This window comes from Hypanus sabinus, chromosome 9, assembly GCF_030144855.1.
Source record: "Hypanus sabinus isolate sHypSab1 chromosome 9, sHypSab1.hap1, whole genome shotgun sequence".
Taxonomy (NCBI): Eukaryota; Metazoa; Chordata; class Chondrichthyes; order Myliobatiformes; family Dasyatidae; genus Hypanus; species Hypanus sabinus.
This window is the reverse complement of record NC_082714.1, coordinates 51,483,771-51,500,226: the sequence shown is the minus strand read 5'-3', so window position 1 is coordinate 51,500,226 and position 16,456 is coordinate 51,483,771. Positions and strand designations below refer to the sequence as shown.

General features: G+C 41.5%; 1 protein-coding gene across 1 annotated transcript in view; it reads right to left on the bottom strand.

The window, feature by feature from the left end:
• Positions 1–16,456, bottom strand: part of llgl1 (LLGL scribble cell polarity complex component 1) — a 92,994-nt gene that overhangs the window by 44,511 nt on the left and 32,027 nt on the right. The window contains exons 3-4 of the mRNA XM_059979672.1: positions 9,663–9,744; positions 4,951–5,081 (exon numbers count right to left, since the gene is read on the bottom strand). Coding sequence (XP_059835655.1) covers positions 4,951–5,081; positions 9,663–9,744 — 213 coding nt within the window. The remainder of the gene's footprint in view (positions 1–4,950; positions 5,082–9,662; positions 9,745–16,456) is intronic.

Below are 16,456 nucleotides of genomic sequence, written 5' to 3'. Positions count from 1 at the left end.
TTGGGTCCATTGTTGTTTGTACTTTATAATCAACAATTTGGAGAATAATGCTGTTAACTGGATCAGCAAATTTGCAGACGACACCAAGATCAAGGGTGTAGTGGACATCTAGGAAGGCTATCAAAGCTTGCACTGAGATCTGGAGCAACTGGAAAAATGGACTGGAAAAAAAAATGGCAGATGGAGTTTAATACAGACTAATATGAGGTGTTGCAATGTGGGAGGACCAACCAGTGTAGGACTTGCACAGTGAATAGTAAGGCACCGAGGGCTGTGGCAGAAGAGAGGGATCTGGAAATACAGAATCACAATCCCTGAATGTGGCGTCACATGTAGATAGGGTTGTAAAAAATGCCACAGAAGCATAGGAGGTGTTAAAGAGTTTGGAGATCAATTCTGCTGCCGTTCTGTGAGTATCTGTACATTCTCCCCATTGAATACGTGGATTTCTCCAGGTGTCCAGTTTCCCCTTGGGCAGGGCAAAAAGCATTACCAAGGATGCATCTCACCCTAACCATGAACTTTTTAAACTCTCCTCCCATCCGGTAGGCGCTACAGGAGCCTCCGCTCCCGCACCAGCAGGCTCAGGAAGAGCTTCTTCCCTGAGGCTGAGACCCTGCTGAACCTCACATCACAGCACTAAGCAGTATTGCACCCATATTGTACTGTCTCAGAACTTTTATATTTGTGTGCTGTGGCACTTTTTTTTATTCCCAGTTATTTTGTAAATAACACTGTTCTTTGCATCTCTGGTTAGATGCTAACTGCATTTCATTTGGCTTTGTATCTGTACTCAGCCCAATGACAATAAAGCTGAATCTAATCCAACATGTTGGGAAGGCCCAATTTGGAGCATTATGTCCAGTTCTGGTCACCTACCTACAAGAAAGATACATACAAGATTGAAAGAGTACAGAGAAAACTTACAAGGATGTTGCCAGGACTTGAGGGCCTAAGCTACAGGGAAAGGATGACAAGGTTCAGACTTTATTCCTGAGAACGTAGGAGAATGAGGGGAGATTTTATAGAGATATATTGAGGGTATAGATAGGAATCAGAAGTAGTTTAATATCACTGGCATATGTAGAGAAATTTGTTTTGCAGTAGTACATTGCAATCCATAATAAAATGATAAATCATAATAATAAATATTATTATTAAATAAGTTGAGCAAAAAGAGAATAGTTCATTGTTCATTCAGAAATCTGATGGCAGAGGGGAAGTAACTGTTTCTGAAACGTTGAATGAATCTTCACGCTCCTGTGCCTCCACTTTGATTTTAGCAATGAGAGGAGGTTATGTCCCAGGTGATGGGGGACCTTAATGTTGGACACTGCCTTTGAGGCATTGCCTTTAGAAGATGTCCTCCGTGCTGGGGAAACTGATGGAACTGGTTGAGATTACAACTTTCTGCAGTGGGGGTACCAATCCAGGACAAATACAAGCAGGATTTTGAGGTTGGGCAAGACCAGAACTAAAGGTCAAGGGTACAGGGTGAAAGGTTAAATATTTAAGGGGAATATGAGGGGGAGCTTCTTCACTCATAGATGGCGAGTGTGGGATGCAGTCAATTTCAACATTTAAGAGCAGTTGGATAAATACATGGATGGGAGGGGTAAAGAGCACTGTGGTCCAGGTATAGGTCAATAGGACTCAGGAGATTAAAAATTTGGCACTGACTAGATGGGCCCCAAGGGCCTATTTCTGTGCTGTAGTGTTCTATGACTATGATAAGCTTATTAAACTAATACATTATAGAATTAGAGAACACGCCCACTTCTCACTGAATAATGCAAAGTGAAATGGAAGATAATTGGGCCAAGGATACGGCCCTGAGGAACTCTTGCAAAGTCCATGGGCTAAGAGAATTTATCATAGCTGACCTATGTTCAACTCAACTTCTCATTCTAGCTCCCTGTAACCTTCAATAGCAATACCACCTTTGTCGAGGTACAACTCCAGTTAAGGGAGGGAGGATTTGCCAGTGTCTTCAGTTTGATTCCTGAATGTTATACATAATCAAATGATGTCTTCATGCCTTAGTAATCAGATCTTTGATTCGCGTTTGGATCAAAGCTTGAACGAGAATTTAAAATAAATAATTCTAGCCACATCCAAATCACCAGTGACAGACAATAGTGCCAATTGATAGTGGAGTTAGTGACATATTCTATCACTTTTGTTGATAACAGAGCAGAGTGATGGGTTGGTAATTAGCCAGTTGGATTTATTACTTTATGGACAGTTCATACCTGTCCACAAAGTATAATGACACAACTGTATAATGACAATATTGTATCTTTACTAGATGAGAAGCACATTACATTCTGGAATGCAAACCTCTAGCAGAACAGACAGGATGTGGTCTGACTGCACTGCCTTCATTGTACCCAGATCTCTGTTGTTTACTGACAACACATGGAATGAATTGAACTGGCTGAAGATTACAGTTTCGCACAAGAGGAATTGTGATGAAAATATTGCGTCACTAGATGATTTATGCAAGATTTCAGCAGCCAATTTCCAACTGAAAGCAGATCCCTGCAGACAAGTTCAGACTAAAAAACATTTTGGTATTTTGGAATAGTTACAATTTTTTGATGCCTTGTGCATTGAGTTGAATGGTGATTAGCAGCTGGATGGGAACTGGCAAGGGAAATTAGATTCATGCAATAACCAATGTTCAGAAACAGTGAAACTAGCTTTCCGACTGTTGAGTCAAACTGAGTAAACACAGAGCTTGAGTGGAGGCAAGGCACTTATTAGATTGGAGGCAAAACAAGCAACAAATTTTAATTTTCCCTATATAAACCCAGTGTTGGTGGGGGGGGGGGGAAGAGAGGGAGAGAAGAATAAAACAAATAAGACTTTCAATGAATGATCTACCACTGGGCTAGGATCCAAGTGTGAGCAGATTAGAGTGCCATCATCCATAATCACCTGTGTATCATCTCTGGTGTTTACTTCTAAATTATATCAATACAGTGCCTTGTAAAAGTATTCAGTTCCCAACTCTGCTCACAAATGAATACTACAACCAGGTACTTTGATCAATTTAACTGAGAAACCTATTTGTGAATCACATTCCCTCCCTTCCCCCACAGAAGAGCCCAAATTTTAAAAAAAATAAACAGGGGAAATTATAAAGCATCAAAAACTGAAATGCCAGCAGTTATCCTGCTGCAGAATGAAGTTGCCTCCCTGCGGGATCAGACACCTTCCTTATAGTCTGCTTGGCTTCTCAACATTGAGAATTCCACTAATTCAGACTAGATTACCAACTCCATCTGCAGAAATGCTGCCTCAAAACTGCAGGGAACCTTTGCCCTGCTCATTGTTGGTCCAGATACTCATTCATGTAACATTCTCCAACTTTTCTACAGATAAAACTGACTCCTGTTTGAGCCAAAAATGTCAAGTTTTGACTCATCAATCCAGAGCACTTGCTGCCTTTGTTCAGCACTCCAGTGCTTATTTTTGTGTAGCAAGTATCTTGGCTTAGTTTCCACTTTGGAGGAATGGCTTTCCGGCTGCAACTTTTCAATGAAGACCACTTCTGACAAGACTTCTCCAGACTGTAGAGGGCTGTACTTGGGTTCCTGTAATTTTGGTGAGTTTAGAGCTAATAACAGTTGGATTTCCAATTTAGAGAAGTCAGTTTGATGCATCTCTTGTTTGCTACACTCAGTTTCTATGGATGACCACACTGCATTTCTAGTCCTCAACCTTAACTGTTTCTTTGTTCTTCTGCAGAAGAGTTTGGACAGCACATCTTGAAACTCCTGTCCACCATGAAATTTCTGCTTGGGATAGACCTTGCCAGTGCAAGGATGACCACTGTGTTTTGTTGCTATGCTCACTCTTGCCACAGTCTAAGAGTTGATGATTTGAAGGTTAAACTGTCACATCTGCCCACACCCTCACCTTTTAGTTTGGTTGTCTTTGCCCAGTTTGATTCCTCTGCACCCATTTCTGTTTCAATTAATCAGTTTAGTTCAGTCAACTCATTATGTCATTGATCATTAGTACCTGTTTTTTTTAAATTTGTTTAATTATACACTGGGCTATAAACCTACAAGGTCATCAAGCCTTATTTAAAAAGTGGTCTATTAATTAACATTAATGAAATTTTAAAAATCTAACATTTCATTTTTTGGAAAATATTTGGAATCTAAAATTTGTTCTTTTCTGTGACACACACTAATGCAAAGACAAGAAATGAATATCTGGTGCAAAATTGACATAAAAATCTGGTTGCCCAAGACTTTTGCATAGTACCGTACATCAAATTGGGTGAGTTGGTAAGGTAATATACAGTACTATACCTGAGGAAGGTTAGCACAGCAATTACAGAGGATGAATACTTTTCCAGCCCCACATTTTTGCTTTATCATTTTTAGTAAATTGTTGACAAGTTTTGGAATTTGATATGATGCACGATGTTTTATAGATTAGCTCAAAAAAAAAACTGTTACTCAATTTTAATAAGCTTCATACATTGGAAGCATCAGTTTTCTCTACATCCATGTCGTGGCCCAAACATGGAACTCCAAACCAGCAACATTCCTCATTTGGAATTTGACAAGCTATTTAGTCCTCCCCATCAGATTACTTTGATAACTTATTGTTTGCCATTTTCCCAGCTCCCTTCTAAATCTTTGTCCATAGTCCAGCAATTCCAATGTCAAACACCCTTTCCAACACCTACCTTAGGTCATGTGATCTCACTATTCCCATCACTCCTACCATAACCCTTAATGCCCTCTGTTCTCAGAGCAATGGGCATTAAATGCCCAAGACACAGCTACAACAGATTTAAGAGTAGAATCAAAAGAAGGATTATAGATTCAAGCAGAACCGTTCTTATTTGCCTTCATCATACAAACAACCTGCTCATCGTTCACTCCTCTCTCACTATTTGCATCAAAAGAAATTATTAGGTTTTTGTACTTTGCGCCATCGAATCCTGGCCGCCCAGGAAGTCTGAAAGTTCGGACTTCTTCCAGGAAAGAATAGTTGTTCTTTTGATTAATCTCCCACAAGTGAATGGTATTATCATCCAACAAAGACAGTAGGCGGCCCTGGGAAGAGAGAAAAAGTGAATCATGGTGAATTACAAAAAAACTGCACTTAATGGAAGCGTGAAACAAAAAAAAACAATGCTGGAAATACTCAGATCAAGCAGCATCAGTGGAGAAAGAAATAAAATGTTTCTGCTCAATGATCCTTCAGAATTGGGACAATTTAGAAAACTCAAGTTTAAAAAACAACCAGGAATGATGTATAGAATAAACAGGAATTTTGTGATACAATGGGGACCAAGACTGATGACACTGATTAGTGTCTGATCTGCTGGACTTCCCCACCATTCCACTTTACTTAGATTTAAGGCATGCTGTGTTCTACATTTCAGAAACACTAGGACTCTTCTCTCCTATTCTCTACACTTTTAGATTATTAGCTACCATTAATTGCAGGGTTTCTTAAATCAATGCCAATCAGTGTCTTCCATCTTCTCTTCATCCCCAGAACACCACAGACAATGCCTTTGTTTTCTCCATCCCATCTTCAGATTTAACTATGCTTATTTTCTAATTTTCCCAGTTCCAAACGATAACCAACTGGAAATGCTAATTGTTTTTCTGTTCGTGGACGATTTCCAACATACTGGGTATTCCCATCAATTACTTTCATTTCAAATACAAAGAGGAGGTGACTAGTGCTTTTATAGGTGTAAGCAACGGAACTTTGCCTTTTAATTTTCTAATTAATTAATTTTTAAATTTGCCTTTTAAAATTCTACGGAATTTGTTGCCACAGGGGGTGGTGGAGGCCAAGTCATTGGGTGTATTTAAGGCAGAGATTGATAGGTATGAGTAGTCAGTGCATCAAAGGTTATGGTGAGAAGGCGCGGGAATGGGACCAAAGGGGAGATTGGATCAGCTCATGATGAACTGGCGGCGCAGACTCAATGGGCCGAATGGCCGACTTCTACTCCTTTGTCTTATGGTCTTAAACCAATTCTCTCCAATGTGGTTGCCTCACCTTGGGCATCAATTGTCCTGAGCCCAGTTTTCAGGGAAATGCAGCTCCAGGGGAAGTAAAGTGAATATTGCTTGCTAACTTGCATACGTGCACAGTACTGAATAAATTAGTGAGAGACAGTTAACTGTGGAAGAGACCCTGCACACAATCCCCTCTCTAGCCTATAGAGAGCAGAGGTGCTGCATTATTTTTTTTTTTAAATCACAATTTCCTTCTGTTAGTATGACACTTCTCAAATAAGATTTTCAGTCTTGTTTGAGTGGACAATGAAACAGAGTTTGAGTCTAGCAAATCTGCAGGAGTTTCTCCAGGAAATGATCAACTGAGTTCCAGAGTGAAATCAATTTTTAATTCCTTGCGTCTATCAGTCTAGCTGCAGTTGTGTGTACTGATTGTATTGTCCCATTATTACATTAAATGTTTTGTTTATTGAACATAGTATGTCACTGTTTAAATTGAGCCAATGGCTCCATGATAGTCTGCTTTACTCTCACTAATCTATTTCAAATTCAGATGTTATAGATTAGAAATGGCATTTGGTATAACATTATTTCATCTGCCTGAAAATAGAGTATGCTACTTCATGATGTCACTAGATATTGAGGGTTATCTTTATTGCTTTTGCAAAAAACTTTTTATTCCATGCATGGACTGTAGTTAAGCAATATTCACCCTATCTTGAACACAAATATCCCAGCTTTTATTTCTCTGCTTTCTTGATAATACTGTCTGTTTAATACCATATGATGTCTCTTCAAATGGCAAACACCTGCAGTCACTCCTCTCAATACAGCCTTTGACATTGAGAAGGAACGCAAATGACTCCAACAGCTGAATAACATTCTTACATCTTAGAATTAAAAATGGGCACAGTAAATGAATGCTATAATAAGAACTTGACAATGTGATCTTCACCTATTCTGACAATAATGAATTACAAACCAAAACAATAAACAAGAGATTCTGCAGAAGCTGGAAATTCAGAACACAAGATGCTGGAGGAACTCAGATTAGACAACTATGGAAATGAATCAGTCAAGGCTTCATGCAGAGACACTTCTTCTGGACTAGAAGGGGGGGGAGGGGTAGTTGATGTTCATACCATCAGGATGGAGGCTAACTAGATATAATATGAAGTGTTGCTCCTATACCCTGAGAGTGGCCTCATGGCAGAAGAGGCCATAGGCCAACATGTCAGAATGGGAATGGGGATAGGAATTAAATTTGTTGGCTACCAGGAAATTTCTATTTTGGCTGACCGAGCAGAGGTGCTCGACAAAGCCATCCCTCAATTTACATCAGATGTACAGGGGGCTTCACCAATAGAGCACCCTAACTGATTTGCAGGTCGAGTGTTGCCTCACATGGAAGGATTGTTTAAGGCAATGAATGGAGGTGAGGGATGGGGTGAATGGGCAGGTATGGCATTTCTCACACTTGTAAGCAGCACTGGGGCTGCACAGGGGACTGTCCTGTCTCTCTTTCTCTTCACCATCTACACCTCAGACTTCAACTACTGCACAGAGTCTTGCCATCTTCAGAAGTTTTCTGATGACTCTGCCATAGTTGGTTGCATCAGCAAGGGAGAGGAGGCGGAGTACAGGGCTACAGTGGGAAACCTTGTCACATGGTGTGAGCAGAATCATCCGCAGCTTAATGTGAAAAAGACTAAGGAGCTGGTGGTGGACCTGAGGAGGGCTAAGGCACCGGTGACCCCCGTTTCCATCCAAGGGGAAAGTATGGACATGGTGGAGGATTACAAATACCCGGGGGTACGAATGGACAATAAACTGGACTGGTCAAAGAACACCGAGGCCATCTACAAGAAGGGCCAGAGCCGTCTCCACTTCCTAAGGAGACTGAGGTCCTTTAACATCTCCTGGACGATACTGAGGATGTTCTACGAGTCTGTGGTGGCCAGTGCTGTCATGTTTGCTGTTGTGTGCTGGGGCAGCAGGCTGAGGGTTGCAGACACCAACAGAATCAACAAACTCATTCGTAAGGCCAGTGATGTTGTGGGGGTGGAACTGGACTCTGATGGTGGTGTCTGAAAAGAGGATGCTGTCCAAGTTGCATGCCATCTTGGACAATATCTCCCATCCACTCCATAATGTACTGGTTAGGCACAGGAGTACATTCAGCCAGAGACTCATTCCACCGAGATGCAACAGTGAGCGTCATAGGAAATCATTCCTGCCTGTGGCCATCAAACCTTACTACTCCTCCCTCAGAGTGTCAGACACCCTGAGCCAATAGGCTGGTCCAGGACTTACTTGGAATAATTTACTTATTATTATTTAATTATTTATGGTTTTATATTGCTATATTTCTGCACTATTCTTGGCTGGTGCGACTGTAACGAAACCCAATTTCCCCTGGGATCAATAAAGTATATCTAAGGATATGCACCAGGAGGGAGATATGAATGGACAAGGGAATAACAGGAGTTAACCCTGCAGAAAGCAGAGTGTTAATGGGAGGAGGGAGAAGAGAAGAGGTTTGTAGTAGACCTCTGCTCTATCTGCCAAAAGAAGAATTTCCCAATAGCCAACGATTGTCATTCCTATCCCCACTCCCGTAAAGACATGCTAGTCCACGGCCTCTTTTCCACAACAAGACCAATAAGGGCGGATCAGCAAAACTTTTCTTATAGGTAGCATCCAACCTGATGGCACAAAACAACTTAGGTAATTTTTTCTTCCTCTTTTCTTTTCCCCTCTCCATTACCACTACTTCTATTCTGGCCTCTTACCACTTCCTCATCTGCTACCACCTCCACCTCCGGTGCCCCTCCTTCCCTAATTCTCCTCTATCAGATTCCTTCCTCCCCATCACTTTACCTTTCCCAGCCACATGTCTTCACCCATCACCTTCTAGCTCATCTTCCTTTGCCTCACCCCACCTTTAATTTTGACATCTCCCTCTTACTTTTCAGTCCTGAAGAGTCTTGGCCTGAAACAAACAATTTATTCATTTCCATTGATGCTGTCTGAACTGAGAGTTCCTCCAACATTTTGTGTGAGTTAAACCAAAACAAGTGTTACTTTGTCAATTGCTGCTCTGTGCTGGCCCATAGAGGTACCAGGTAAATATTGGTTTCATCTTTAGCTCTTATTATTTGGGAGCAAATATTGCTAATTTTCTTTGTGATATTCACATTTTCATTAAGTTTTACTTGCCATTTTTCCCCACAATCAGATCACAGGTGACCTGTATTGGGGGAAAAGGGGGAAAGTGGTGGTGGTGGTGGCATGGGGTGGGGGCGGTCACATCCCTAGAAATTTGCCCTGGTAATTTTCGTGGCAGTGTTATCTGTGCTAGCTTGACTAAATCAGATGTTAAAAATATATACTTCCTACCACAAAATGTTATTCTAAACTAAATCTCACACATTTTTAGCGATTTGTGAATACCAGAAGGGGAAATTTCTATTGCCCAAACAGGACTGTAAGTAATGCAGGCTGTGTGGAAGGGTGGGTTGGGGTGGGTTCCTGTACAACAGGAACACATTTCATGGAACCTCTTCTCCAAACCCCTCTAAGGGACACAGAATAAGGCTTTTTTGCAAAACCATTTTCCTTGGTGTGCCTCTATTTACACAATGAATATTGGCATACCTGGCCAGGTAGAAAGTGCATCTGCGTCACTGTGCCAGTTTCTTTGTGTAGCCCTGTAAACTCCACGCCTGGAACTCCATAGCTTTAAAAATTAAAAGTTAAGGAACAAACACCCGTAAAATTACCATAATTAAATTAATTGTGCTCAGAACAGTCCTGCTCCTCTACATTCAGCTTTGAGAACTCCAGAGCAGGAATGCATCACATTTGAAGGTACTTTATCACACTGCCCATCAGACACTACAGTACTATATGGATTGACCATGCCTGGTTCCACTTACCCACCACTGAGTTTCCAATCACCCTTTTCCTTTAGCAGCCAAGTTTGATCCCTGAATTTTAAATGATGCCTCTCTGCCTCTACTTTATCACCAGAAAACACTTCAAAAGCCATTGTCCTTCGAAAGGACAATAGTGCAGCTATTTGAGCAACTACACCCACAACACCAACTGTTCAGGTTTCAAGCAGATTAAGCATCATCTGCAGGCGGGTGAAGAGAACCAGTGTTTTAGATCAAAAGTCCATTAGATCATAGCACACAAGAGCAAAATTAGGCCATTCATCCCTTGAATATTCTCTGCCATTCCATCATGCCTGATTCATTAACCCTCTCAACCACATTCTCCTGCCTTCTTCCTGTAACCTTTGATGTTCTAACTAATCAACTTCTGCTTTAAATACATTCAAAGTCTTGGCAGCCACAGCCACCCGTGGCAATAAATTCCACCGACTCACCACCTTCTGGCTAAGGAAATGCTTCATGTGTTCTAAATGGACGTTCCTCTATTCTGTGGCTGTGCCCTCTCGTCCTAGATTCATCCATTACAGGAAGCACCTTCTCCACATCCACTTTATCGAGGCCTTTCAATCACAACTTTATTTTTCTTGCAAATGTCTGCTATATTGCTACAAATTTGCTCCTCTACATCCTGATAACCACTGAGAGATCTATGAACCCGTTAATATGGTCATCTCTTTCTTATCTTATTCTTTAGTAAGTCTTGCAGTCTGTCCTATCGGAGGGCTGCTGTGACATATTCCCTGAAGAGCAATGCCACACCTCCCCTCCAATACATCCCCCTCCGTCATGTCTAAAACAGAACCCCAAAACACTGAGCTAATACGGTGCTCCCGGTGTGGCCTTTTATATATTGGTGAGACCTGACTCAGACTGGGAGACCATTTCGTTAAACACCTACACTTGGTCCGACAGAGAAAGCAGGATCTCCCAGTGGTCACACATTTTAATTCCACGTCCCATTCCCATTCTGATATATCTATCCATGGCCTCCTCTAATGTCAAGATGAAGCCACACTCAGGTTGGAGGAACAACACCTTATATACCATCTGGGTAGCCTCCAACCTGATGGCATGAACATTGACTTCTCCAACTTCTGTTAATGCCCCTCCTCTCCTTCTTACCCCATCCCTGAAATATTTAGTTTTGTTTTTTCTCTCTCTGCCCATCACCCTGCCTGTTCTCCATCTCCCTCTGGTGCTCCCCCTCCCCCATTCTTTCTCCCAAAGCCTCCCGTCCCATGATCCTTTCCCTTCTCCAGCTCTGTACCACTTCCACCAATCACCTTTCCAGCTCTTAGCTTCATCCCACCCCTTCTGGTCTTCTATCATTTCGCATTTCCCCCTCCCCCCACTACTTTCAATACTCTTAGCATCCCTCCTTTCAGTTAGTCCTGCACTGAAATAAATGCAATTCAGAACATTAGTCCCACCACACTCAACCTTTCTGTCCCCATCTTTGAATGGAGGCTTAACATCTACTTTCCCTGCAACCACTCTAGTTGCCGCACTGACACACCACTTCCTATTCCTCTGTAATGTTTATTTAAAAACCTCAAAGCAACACAAGCAAACCTTACTGCAAGGATATCAGACCCAAAAATTCTTGAGATGTGCCCAGTTTTCAAATTCCTCCATTGATTTTGGAAATATGTAAATAAGCTCCATAAGCAAGATGAGATCATGTAACAATGAACTACAAAAATGATACCATGAAAGTGCTGGAATTGATTAAGTTAGTTGCAAAAGGAGAACATGATTAAGTGGAGTTAACTCTTGTGAAAGGGGAACTCATTAGTCAAATCTACTTTTTTTGTTATTGTGACCACCTGGTCAGATAAAGGAAACTGGTTAATTGGGTGCATTTAGATTTACCTCTAACAGGAACAAAAACTATTTATAAATATGCTGTTTTTCAAATATATTTGTGTGCCCTTGTGTATAAATCAAAATGAGTGTGTGCAGCAAATAAATAGAAAGACAAATGATTTTTTGCAAACAGGCTTAAAGTAGTTAGGAATGAGAGGAATCTTAAAGCAATATTCTGAATGGCTTTGGCATCCGGCTGATGTCAAGTAAAATGTTTTCACTGGCTGAAGAGTCCAAAATAAAGAAGCACAGTATCAAAATTAAGGGCAGACATTTTAAGACCTGAAACTCAGGATTGAAAATCTTTGGAATCACTGACACTTGATATTTATAGAACATTAGAGCTGCATGAAAAAAAATGCAGATAGGGCTGCAAAATAGCCATGAAATGCCATGAAGTGATGAAATGCTTTGAGAGGTTGGTCATTAGACTGAACTCCTGCCTCAGCAAGGACCTGGACCCACTGCAATTTGCCTATCGCCACAATAGGTCAACAGCAGATGCAATCTCAATGGCTCTTCACATGGCCTTTGACCACCTGGACAATACAAACACCCATGTCAGGATGCTGTTAATCAACCATAGCTCAGCATTTAACACCATAATTTCCACAATCCTGACTGAGAAGTTACAGAACCTAGGTCTGTACCCCCTCTGCAATTGGATCTTTGACTTCCTAACCGAAAGACCATGATCTGTGAAGATTGGTAATAATACCTCCTCCTCACTGACGAGCAACACTGGCGCACCTCAAGGGTGTGCTTAGCCCACTGCTCTACTCTCTTTGTACCCACGACTGTGTGGCTAGGCATAGCTCAGATACCATCTAAATTTGCTGATGATACAGCCATTGTTGGTAGAATCTCAGATAGAGACGAGAGGGCATACAGGATATACCATCTAGTGAGTGGTGTCGCCGCAACAACCTGGCACTCAACATCAGCAAGACAAAATAGCTGATTGTGGACTTCAGGAAGGGCAAGATGAAGGAACCCATATCAATCCTCATAGGGATCAGAAGTGGAGAGCAAGTAGCTTCAAGATCATGGGTGTCAAGATCTGAGGATCTAACCTCATCCCAACATACTGATGCAGTTATAAAGGCAAGACAATGACTATACTTCATTAGGAGTTTGAAGAGATTTGGTATGTCAATACCCTCAAACTTCTACAGATGTACCACGGAGAGCATTCTGACAGACTGCATCACTGTCTAGTATGGGGGCGGGGGGGGGGGGGGGAGAGAGAAGAAAGGGCAGGGTTTACTGCGCAGGACCACAAGAAGCTGCAACCGTAAATTTACTCTGCTCCATCCGGAGTACTAGAGTACTAGAGTACAAAGTACCCAGGACATCAAGGAGTGGTGTCTCACAAAGACTGTGCCCATTATTTAGGACCCCCAGCACCCAGGGCACGTCCTTTTCTCACTGTCACCATCAGGTAGGCAGTACAGAAGCCTGAAAGCACACACTCAGCAATTCAGGAACAGCTTCTCCTCCCACCATCTGATTCCTAAGTTGACATTGAACCTGCCAACACTAACTCACTTATTAATTTTTTTTGTTTTTGCATTATTTTTGATCTATTCAATATGCATATTTTTATTCATTTTCCCCCTGCTAGATTATGTATTGCATTGAACTGCTGCTGCTATGTTAACAAATTTCACAACACATGCCGATGATAATAAACCCGATTCTGAATTTGCCGAATGACAGTAGGTTTTGTGCATTCGTTTTTTAGGTTACGAAATTTGGATGAAAGAATCCCATAAGTCAGAGTTAAATTGACCAAGCAGGCCAATCTTTTATTTCACTTGGATGAAGAGAAGAGGAATGCTCTCACCTCCTACCAAGATGCAATGGGAAATTCAGTTTTGTAAAAGCTTGGAAACTCAGAGTACAGACCCAATTCAGTTTACTGCTCATTCCTTAAATAATGACATTAATTGAAAATCATGACAACCCAAGACCACACAGGTTCTAGCTACAAGCCAGTATGCACAAAATAAGCCCAAGTCCAGCCTCGTTTTTTTAAAAAAATCCTCCTAATGTAGTCCATGGCATGCCCCAATTTACAATCAAACACAAAACCGAGGCAAGCTTAAGACCGTAATTAAAATTATGCCATTTGGCCCATCAAGACTGCTCCACCATTTCATCATGGCCAATCCAATTTTCCTCTAAATTTTCCTCTCAGCCCCAATCTCCTGCTTTCTTCCTGTATTCCTTCATGCCTGACCAAAAATCTATTAACCTCTGCCTCAAATATACACAAGACTTGCCTCCACAGCTGCCTGGGGCAAAGAATTCTACAGATTCACCACTCTCTGGCTAAAGAAATTACATAATCTCTGTTCTAAAAGGATTCCCTTCTATTTTGAGGCTATGTCCTCTGGTCTTAGACTCACCAATCATAGGAAACATCTATATCCATCATTGCAGACTTTCACCATTTGATAGGTTTCAATGAGGTCACCCTTCATTCTTCTGAATTCTAGTGAATACAGGCCAAGAGCCATCAAACACTCTTCATATGACAAGTCATTCAATCCTGGAATGATAGTTATGAATCTTCTTTGAATCCGCTCCAGTTTCAGCACATCCTTTCCAAGATTAAGGGACCCAGACCATCTCACTATACTCCAAGTGAGGCCTCAATGCTGTACAACATCTCAACATTACATCCTTGTTTTTATATTCTAGTCTTCTTGAAATGAATGTTAACATTGCATTTGCCTTCCTCACCACATATTCAACTTGTGAATTAACCTTTAGGGAATCCTGCACAAGGGCTCCCAAGTCCCTTTGTGCCTCAGTTTTTTTTTGTATTTTTCTCTCCATTTTGAAAATAGTCAACCCTTTCACTTCTTCTACCAAAGTGCATGATCATACACTTCCCAACACTACTCTATCCGCCACTTCTTTGCCCATTTTCCTACTGTCCAAGTCCTTCCAAAGCTTATTTCCTCAAAACTACCTACCTCTTCACCCATCTTCATATCAACAGTAAACTTTGCAGCAAACCATCAATTCCTTTATCCTAAACACTGACATACAATTCAAAAAGAACCTGTCCCAACATAGACCCATGGAACACCACTACTCACTGACAACAAACTAGAAAGGCTCCCTTTATTCCCACTCTTTGCCTCCTGCCACAACAGCCACTGCTGTAGCTTGTTCAGCAGCCTCATGTGTCGCACCATGTCCCTCTGAAAATCCAAATATACTGTATCAACCAATTCTCCTTCATCTATTCTGCCTGTTATTTCTTCAAAGAATACTAACAGATGTCAGATTAATAGATTCACTCCAATCTGAAAGCAGTAAACTACAGCACAAACACAATGATAACTCATTTCTTTCTGGATAAAATCCAAATACCATGTCCACAGAGTTAGGGGTTTATTTTCAGTGTCCTCCGAGGCCCTCCTCATGGAATACGTGTTTTTCTCTGGATGCTCCCATTTCCTTCCACAGTCCAAATATGTACCAGTTAGTAGGTTAATTGGTCATTGTAAATTGTCCTGTGATTAGGTTATGGTTAAATCAGGGGTTGCTGGGAAGTGCACCTTGAAGGGTTTGTTCTGTGCTGTATCTCAGTAAAATTTTCCACAATTAAGAGTGTATTTAAGTTGCAGACAACAACAAAAAAAAATTCCTAAATTTACCTTCCTTTCTTCTCTGGACATTAGCAGCCGCAACATGGCTCACAGGGCAACTCTTATTGGCAAGGTGCAGTGCACTTAGCAGCCAATTAAGCCACGTTCCTGGCTTGCTATTTGTCATGATTATGAACACTTCATGAAGTCAGGGGGAAAAAAAAGTGCAGTTCAATACACCATCTTCTCCCCAAGATTCAAATCGCAGAAACCTGCCTCCATGCAGTTTAATTCACATCATGAATATCAAATAAGTGATAGGTACAGAGGCTACAGAATACAACAACACCACTGCTACAACACTAAATTTTAGAACAAGTACCTCCTATCATTGTGCTTGAGCTGTGGTTTACTGCTGTCAGATTGCAGTGAACCTGTCTGGTTTTACATTTGGTTGCAAGTCAGGAATATGCCATGGACTGCATTAGGAGGGTTTAACAAACATACTAGATCTGACTTGGGCTTGTATTGTGGGTCCATGAGCCAGTCCTCATTAGGGGATTGGAGGTGGAGAGGTCATTAACTTTAAATTCCTTGGAGTTATCCTATCAGGAGATCTGTCCTGGGACCAGCACACAAGGATGACACAACAGCACCTCTACTTTCTTGGATATTTGTGCAGATTTGGCACATCAAAACCTTTGAAACAACCAGTCAGGATAATCTCCACTGTGCATCTATAGAAGTTTGTCAAAGGTCCTGTATGGAAATACCAGTGCCCAAGAATGGAAGAGTCCACAAGCCAAGCTCATGACAGGAAAAGCCCTCCCCTCTACTGAGCACATTTACAAAGAGCACTGCCGCAAGGAAGCAGCATCCAGTATCAAGGACCTCCACCATCCAGGCCTGGTCTCTTCTCATGAGTGCCATCGGGAACTAAGTACAGGAGCCACAAGTCCCACACTGCCTGCTTCAGGAACAGTTATCAGGCTCCTGAACCAGTGTGGATAACTTCACCCAC